General features: G+C 54.5%; 1 protein-coding gene across 2 annotated transcripts; it reads left to right on the forward strand.

The window, feature by feature from the left end:
* The first annotated feature begins 1,836 nt into the window (after nucleotides 1-1,836).
* Nucleotides 1,837-6,016, forward strand: LOC112119894 (E3 ubiquitin-protein ligase TRIM7-like). 2 transcript variants are annotated; one of them, XM_026663130.2, is made up of 3 exons: nucleotides 1,837-2,380; nucleotides 2,906-3,093; nucleotides 5,336-6,016. In XM_026663130.2, the coding sequence occupies exons 2-3, from the start codon at nucleotides 3,039-3,041 to the stop codon at nucleotides 5,860-5,862; spliced, it is 582 nt and encodes a 193-aa protein (XP_026518915.1). In that variant the 5' UTR covers nucleotides 1,837-2,380; nucleotides 2,906-3,038; the 3' UTR covers nucleotides 5,863-6,016. The 2 variants fall into 2 exon arrangements, with proteins under 2 accessions (XP_026518915.1, XP_026518914.1); XM_026663129.2 differs by having other exon boundaries at nucleotides 2,919-3,093.
* The last annotated feature ends 2,062 nt before the right edge of the window (nucleotides 6,017-8,078 follow it).

An 8,078-nucleotide genomic window follows, 5' to 3' on the forward strand; every position in this document is an offset into this window, starting at 1 on the left:
AAATCTCCTGGGTTGCTTCCAATAGTCCCCGGGAGATCGATGCCAATCCTGGGAGACTCCAGGCCAGTCTGGGAGGGTTGCCAACCCGAGCAGCCCACAGGCCAATGCGCCCACCTCCTGGGGCTCACCAGAGCTCACACATCCCTGGGGACGCCCTCGTACACGTGAGAACTCCATCCGTCACCGAAACCCAGCCCTCATTGCTCTAACGAAAGAGACCCCTTTCCCCTCCCAGAGCCAGGGATAGAACCCAGGAGTCCTGGCTCCCAGCCCCCCTCACTCTAACCCACTGGACTCCACTCCCCTCCCAGAGCCAGGCATGGGCGGTGGGTGAAGCTTCCACTTGGGAAGGAGACAGTAATTCCCAGCCCGCCTCTTCTGCCTTTGGCCCCACCCACACTCCACCCCTGCTCTGCCCCATGCCCCGGCCCTTTCTCCATCGAGGCTCTGCCCCCTCCCCACTGTTCCCTCCCCCTCCCCGCCACCGCATGCTTGTCCCCTTTAGGGTGACCAGACGTCCTGATTTTATCGAGACTGTCCCGATATTTGCTTGTTTGTCCCGCGTCCCGACCAATGTTAGGTCGAGACACTGGACAAACAAGCAAAGGCTCTCGCTCACAGGCAGAGCCCGGAGGGGCTCGCGCCCCACTCGCCCTGACTCCGCCCCCCATTGGATCCCTCCCCAAATTCCCGCCCCCAGCCTTGCCCCCTCACTGCCCGATTGGATCCCTCCTAGCTGGAGGGAGGCCCGGGAGACGCAGGGGAGCGCGGGGCCAGGGTGAGTGTGAGTCCGGCTGCCTGGCCCCGAGCGCAGGCAGGACTCGGGCGAGGCGGTACCTGGAGGAGGAGCAGGGAGGCGGCCCGTGGGGCCAGGTGGCGGTTGTTCTCCCCACTTGGGCAGCGGCCAGCGGGACTCGGGAGCAGCCGCTGCTGCAGCTCCCACTGCCGCGGTGGGAGGAAGCGGCTGCTGGCCAAGCACGTGGTGCTCGGCGGCTGAGGCTCTGGTGCCCGGGTCGCGAACCCCCCGAGCCCGGGCCTGTTGCGGCGACCCAGCGCACACACTGCGCCCAGCCCCTGGCCAGTCACGTCTGGGCTGGCTGCCCAGCTGGTGCAATCCCGCAGGCGGCCCCGGGGCGGAGGCAGCGGCAGCCCCGTTCGTTCTCCTGCGGGACCCGAGCGGGACGGAGGAGGCTGGGGCCTGCTGCCCCCACTCCGGTGCCGCCCGCGGGATTGCACCAGCTGGTGCGGGGGGGGGGGGCGCTCCGGTGGTTTTTTTTTGCTCCACCCCCCGCGTCCCGATATTTCAGTTTTGACATCTGGTCACCCTAGTCCCCTTCCAGCCAAATCCCTGAACCCAAGCAAAGGTTGTTGGAGCTCTGAGGGGTGGAGATCTGGGGGTGGGCGGCTCGTCGGAGGGATCTGGGTGCAGGGAGGTGGGGCTTGTCAGGGTGAGGGTTTGATGGGCCTGCTTAACGGGTGAGCCCCAGCTGCTGCCAAGGGGACACCACATGCTGGGCTCCTACTTCCCCCTGCGATTCCCCATCCCCCTCCCCTCACTCCCACCTTCCCCTCCCCCTGCCCTATTCCACCCAGTGCCTCTACCCCCCACCCCCATGACCCTTCCCTCATTTTTCCCCTCCACCCCACCCCACAGAAGGGACGGGGGACTGGTTCTAGGACCCAGGGGGCTGCGTTCAGCTGCAGAGTCAGTAGAGCCCCAGACAGCTGGGCAGCTCTGTGTTTGCGGGTGTGTGTGTGTGGGGGGGGTGGTAACACGTGACCCCATGTGCCCTCACACACACACACACACACACACACACGCCCTGGCACCTGTGTGGGAAGGCAATGCCTTCCTTTGCCTCAGATACATGCCCAACCATGGAGAGAACCCAGGAGTCCTGGCTCCCAGCCCCCCTGCTCTAACCAATTAGACCCCACTCCCCTCCCAGAGCCAGGGAGAGAACCCAGGAGTCCTGACTGTTACTGCTGCCTCCACGCCCAGAGGCACAAGCCGCAGCTATCTCAGCACAGGGGATTAGCTGTCTCCTGGGTTGCCATGTCCCGAGCGCGATTAGAAGTGACCTGTGACTGGGACGAAAGTCCGCCCTCCTCGTCGCATTGCACTTTGAGTTGTTTTCCAGGCTGCTGGCCTGGCAGCCCCCTCGGAAGGAAGAGGACTCAACCCAGCAGGGTGGGAGATTGCCTGGCCTCCAGCCCCGAACCTTATTCCAACTGTCCAGCACTGCTGAGGGCAAGGCCGGGCACCCAGCCCCATCTCGGCAGGCACTTCAGGGGCTGGGAACACTTGGGGATTGGAGAAGCAGCCCCCGAAGGATCTGTACGGGCCAGGAGGGGACAGGCGGCAGCTGGGCCTGAGCAGGTAGGAAGGAATGAGGAGAGTCCCTCATAATTGGCAATTTGTCTGGGCGGACCGGGTGGGTCAGTGGATAGGGCACGAGGCTGGGAAGCAGGACTCCTGGGTCCATCCCTGCTTTGGAGAGGGGAGTAGTGTGGTCTAGTGGGGGCCTGGGGTCCAGGGGGCCCGGGGTCTATCTCTGGAAAGGGAGTGGGGTCAAGCGGGTCAGAGCAGGGGAGCTGGGAGCCACAACTCCTGGGGTCCATCCCTGGTTTGGGGAAGGGAGTGGGGTCGAGCAGGGGGAGCTGGGGTCAGGTCTCCTGTGTGATCATAGTTAGTCTGTCTATGCCTCAGTTTTTCCTCCATAAAATGAGTGTAGTGGTCCCATGCCCTTATAGGGGGGTTGTGCGGATAATTTATAGTTGGCTAAGGGGAGTTGGATAGTCTGGCAATTGGGGTGGGGTGGCTCAAAGACATACCTACAAGTACGATAGAAAGGACAGTCCCATTTGGGATGGCGGCACAGAGACTGGAAGTTATGTCTGGCAGGTTCATTCCACAGCAGCAGAGATTCTCCTCCAAGGATCCACTCCGGAGAGCAGCTTTAGCGCCTGAGCCGGAGGCTGGTTGGTCACTGCAGATCCCACATCCCCCTTTGGCTGCCCACATCCTAGCCGTCCTCATGGGCTCCAACTCCCTGCTGGGTTACCCCAAGATGAAGGTCTACAGAGAAAAAGGTAACACCTGCATGGTACCCAGGGTATCAAAGAAACAGACCCTGCGGGCCCCAGTGCAACTTCACGGGCCCTACACACTAGCTAGTCACACCCTGGAGATATCCCCTTCTCCCACCCACTGCAGGGAGACTTGCAATTCCCACTGCCCTCTGCTGCCCTGTGCCCAGGATACTGTATAGCCGCCCTTTCCCCACCCCACCCTCTGCTGCCCCTAGTGCCCATTGTACAGTATAGCTGCCCCTTCCGACCTCTCACAATCTGGGTCTTGGGGATACCTGTCCTCTCCCAAGTCTCTGATTATAAATGGGACTGTCAAGCAATTACAAAAATTAATTGTCATTAATCGTGCAATTAATCACACTCTTAAACAATAATAGAATACCATTTATTTAAATATTTTTATGTTTTCTCCATATTCAAATATATTAATTTCAATTACAACACAGAATACAAATGTACAGTGCTCACTGTATATATATTTTGATTACAAATATTTCTACTGTAAAAAACAAAAGAAATAGTATTTTTTCAATTCACCTAATACAAGTACTGTAGTGCAATCTCTTTATCACAAAAGTTGAACTTAGAAATGTAGAATTATGTACAAAAAAACTGCACTCAAAACCAAAACAATGGAAAACGAGAGCCTAAAGTCCACTCAGTCCTTCTTGTTGTTCAGCCAATCGCTGAGAGAAACAAGTTTGTTTACATATTCAGGAGATAATGCTGCCTGCTTCTTGTTTATAATGTCACCTGAAAGTGAGAACAGTCATTCACATGGCACTGTTGTAGCCGACGATGCAAAATATTTACATGCCAGATGTGCTAAAGATTCATACGTCCCTTCATGCTTCAACCACCATTCCAGGGGACATGCGTCCATGCTGATGACATGTTATGCCTGATAACAATCCAAAGCAGGGCGGACCGACACATGTTCATTTTCATCAACTGAGTCAGACACCAACAGCAGAAAGTTGATTTTCTTTTTTGGTGGTTTGGGTTCTGTAGTTTCCGCATCAGAGTGTTGCTCTTTTAAAACTTCTGAAAGAATGTTCCACACCTCGTCCCTCTCAGATTTTGGAAGGCACTTCAGATTCTTAAACCTTGAATTGAGTGCTGTAGCTATCTTTAGAAACCTCACATTGGTACCTTCTTTGTGTTTTGTCAAATCTGCAATGAAAGTGTTCTTAAAACGAACATGTCCAGCACCTCCGAGTCATCATCTGAGACTGCTGTAAGATGAAATATATGGCAGCATGCGAGTAGAACACAGAGCAGGAGACATACAATTCTTCCCTAAGGAGTTCAGTCACAAATTTAATTAATGCATTTTTTTAACGAGTGTCATCAGCATGGAAGCATGTCCTCTGGAATGGTGGTCAAAGCATGAAGGGGCATAAGAATGTTTAGCACATCTAGCACGTAAATACCTTGTGATGCCAGCTACAACAGTCCCACATGAACACCTGTTCTCACTTGCAGGTGACATTGTAAATAAGAAGCAGGCAGCATTATCTCCCTCAAATGTAAATAAACTTGTTTGTCTTAGTGATTAGCTGAACAAGAAGTAGGACTGAGTGGACTTATAGGCCTTAAAATTGTACATTGTTTTGTTTTGGAGTGCAGTTATGTAACAATAAAACCCCTACATTTGTAAGTTGCATTTTCATGATAAAGAGATTGCACTACAGTACTTTTATGAGGTGAATTGGAAAAGACTATTTCTTTTGTTTATCATTTTTACAGTGCAAATATTTGTAATAAATAATAATCTAAAGTGAGCTCTGTACACTTTGTATTCCGTTCTATAACTGTAATCAATATATTTTAAAATGTAGAAGAACATCCAAAATATTTAATATCAAAGGGGTAGCCGTGTTAGTCTGGATCTGTAAAAGCAGCAAAGAGTCCTGTGGCACCTTATAGACTAACAGACATTTAATAAATTTCAATTGGTATTCTATTGTTTAACAGTGCGATTAAAACTGTGATTAATCACGATTAATTTTTAAATCACATTTAGTTTTTTTGAGTTAATCGCGTGAGTTAACTCGAGTAATCGACAGCCCTAATTGTAAATGTTTTTATGTTCTATGAGAATCTCTGCCCAGGGTCCTCCCTGCTGTAGTTCGCCCGAGAAAGGGGAATGGAGGAGCTCTTGTTTGAGCAACTGCAATAGGCTTTACTGCTTCTATCTGTAAGCCTAGGATCTCACCTGCTGGGTTGTCTCTCTCCGCAGAGGATGTCACTCTGGACCCAGACACAGCTCACCCCAGTCTGACCCTTTCCAAGGACCGGAGAAGTGTGACAGCCACAAACACAAGGCTGGCTCTGGCCAATGACCCGGGGAGATTTGACGTTTACTCCTGCGTGCTGGGCTCTGATGGCTACATATCAGGGATGCATTACTGGGACGTGGAGGTGGCCGGCACAGGGGGCTGGGCTCTGGGTGTCACCAGGGAGTCCGCCAGCAGGAAGGGATGGTTCAATTTCAGTCCCGAGCAAGGCACCTGGGCCATCCAGCTCTCCATGGGCCAGTACCGGGAAGTCACCGCAGAATGGAGCCCGCTGGACCCGCCCCAGAGCCCCAGCAAGATCAGAGTGTATTTGGACTATGAAGAAGGGGTTGTGTGCTTCTATGATGCAGACACCATGGCCCCCATCCATGCCTTCAGCTCCTCCTTCAAGGGGAAGATCTACCCGTTCTTCTGGGTCTGGTCTGTAGGGACTTCCCTTAGACTCTGTCCCCCCGCAACTCTCCCATAACTGAGGGCACGGTCTTGAGGCTGCTGCCCTTTCAATGGACATCGGATGGTGTTTTGTCTCAACCAGAGAGTGAAGTGTGAGCACCGTAACGCGTCTGGATTTTAGCCTATGCAGGGCCGGCTCCAGGCACCAGGCACCAGCCGACCAAGCATGTGCTTGGGGCGGCACCTTAGAAGGGGCAGCCAATGTTGGGGTGGCGGGGGGCGCTCGAGGGTTTTGTTTGTTTGTTTGTTTGTTTGGGCCGGGCAGCACGGGGAGTGTTTCGGCGGCGCGGCACTGGGGGGGAGGGTCTGGGCGGCCCGGCGTGGCATGGTGCACCGGGGGGTTGGGCGGCCCGGTGCAGCGCTGGGGGGAGGTCGGCGGCGCGGCGCTCGGGGGGGGGGGGGGTGCGGCAGGGGGGCGCCCTTCTTTTTTTCATGGGGCGGCAAAAAAATTAGAGGCGGCCCTGAGCCTATGAGGCAGCATCTCCCATAAACACCTCTGTTCTGCCTGCCACGCTGCCCCTTGTGCATGGATGGGAAATGCTCCCTAATAAAACTCAATCAGCTGTTACCTCCTCCTTCCCCTTCTTAATTGCCGTCTCTGCCACGATGCCTCCAGAACTCAGGCTGGTGATCAGGGCGAGGCAGGTGATCTGCTGTGACTAGAACTCTTCTTCATCTTTCCTATCCTACTCTACCTCCAACTGAAAAGAAATACACCTGGTCCCCCTGTAGCTAGCTAAGCTGGTCCAATTCTTCCCTGTACCGTGGAGAAATGAGAATTCTGGCTTAGCGCAAACATTCCTTGTTTTGTTCTAGAGGGAATTGATATAGATAAGATGGCAATGCAGGTCTTTCCTGCTAGGGGTATAGGGTATAACCTGGCAATAAATACACTGAGGCTGGAAATAAGGAGGTTTCAATTCTAACCATCAAAGAAGTGAGGTTCTGGAACAGCCTCCCAACTGGAATCGAGGGTGGGGATGGGGGGGCGAGGGAAACAACGTATTCAAGGAGGGATTGTGAAAAGTTTGTGAACAAGATTATATATGGGGTTCTCTGCGATAGCACAGACTGAACTCTGTCACCCAGGAGGTCCCTTCCAATCCTATGTCTGTAGGTGAAAAGAAACTAAGCCGAGCCATGACCTTTAACCCATTGGCTGCCTCCCTAATTTTCTTACCTGAGGCAAGGATGCAAACGCCTGTCATGGGATAATTATATTTCTGGCATGTTGAGATGGTATGTGTATGGGTGAGAGCAGATGCTGGGTAGGCCGCTAGCTGTTTCTAAGAAACTACATAGGCCCATAAAGGATGCTGATGAAGGCTAGAAGTAGTCCCTATCTTCTCCTATTTTGAGCTTTTGAGAAAACATGGCATGTGGTTGCAATGGCAGATCGTTCCAGGGACCAGTCACCCCTGAGCAGGACTTTCCAGAATGAACTCACTCGCTCATTTTCACCGTGCTGGGCAGGGCAGGGAGCTGAGTCACGGGAGGAGGTGAGGGCTCCGGCTGGGAGTGCGGACTGTAGTGTGCGGCTGGGGATGAGGGATTTGGGATGCAAGAAGGGACTCCGGGCTGAGGGGTTCAAAGTACGGGAGGGGGCTCTAGGCTGGGGCAGGGGGATGGGGCGTAGGAGGTGGTGAGGGGTGCAGGGGTCCGGCAGTGCTTACCTCAAGCAACTCCCAGAAGCAGCCGCATGTCACCCCTTCAGCTCCCAGGCGGATGCGCGGCCAGGTGGCTCTGCACGGTGCCCAGTGAACAGGCCCTGCCCCTGCAGCTCCCACTGACCACTGTTCCCAGCCAAAGGGAGCTGCAGAGCCGGCGCTTGGGGTGGGGGCAGCGTGCTGAGCCCCCGGCTGTCCCTACATGTATGAGCTGGAGGGGTGACATGTCGCAGCTCCCGGGAGCCATACGGAGCCAACGCAGGCAGGGAGCCTGTCTTTGCCCCGCTGTGCTGCCGACCCGGCTAAAGGCCGGAGCCGCCAGGGTCCCTTTTTGACCAGGTGTTCCAGCTGAAAACTGGACCCCGACCTGGGAACCCTAACGCCTCTAAACGTCCTCATTGGGAAACGCTCGGTAATGAGTCCCTAAACTTCTGCCCTCCGTGACTCCGTCCCTGCACCGGTTCTGCCTGGGCTGGGGTGGCCAGCCTGGGATGGGCAATTCCTGGGGAGTCATCACACGGCCCCATCTTTCATTCCAGGTGAATCCTCGATTGCTGGGGGCTGG

The sequence above is a fragment of the Terrapene carolina genome, unplaced genomic scaffold (genome assembly GCF_002925995.2).
Source record: "Terrapene carolina triunguis isolate 2854851 unplaced genomic scaffold, T_m_triunguis-2.0 Scaffold32601, whole genome shotgun sequence".
NCBI lineage: Eukaryota > Metazoa > Chordata > Testudines > Emydidae > Terrapene > Terrapene triunguis.

Coding starts and splice junctions, on each gene's coding strand:
- LOC112119894 (XM_026663129.2), top strand. CDS start 2,057: ATGTCCCGAGCGCGATTAGAAGTGACCTGTGACTGGGACGAAAGTCCG. Junction 2,381..2,918: donor CGGCAGCTGGGCCTGAGCAG/GTAGGAAGGAAT, acceptor TTCATTCCACAG/CAGCAGAGATTCTCCTCCAA. Junction 3,094..5,335: donor GAAGGTCTACAGAGAAAAAG/GTAACACCTGCA, acceptor CTCTCTCCGCAG/AGGATGTCACTCTGGACCCA.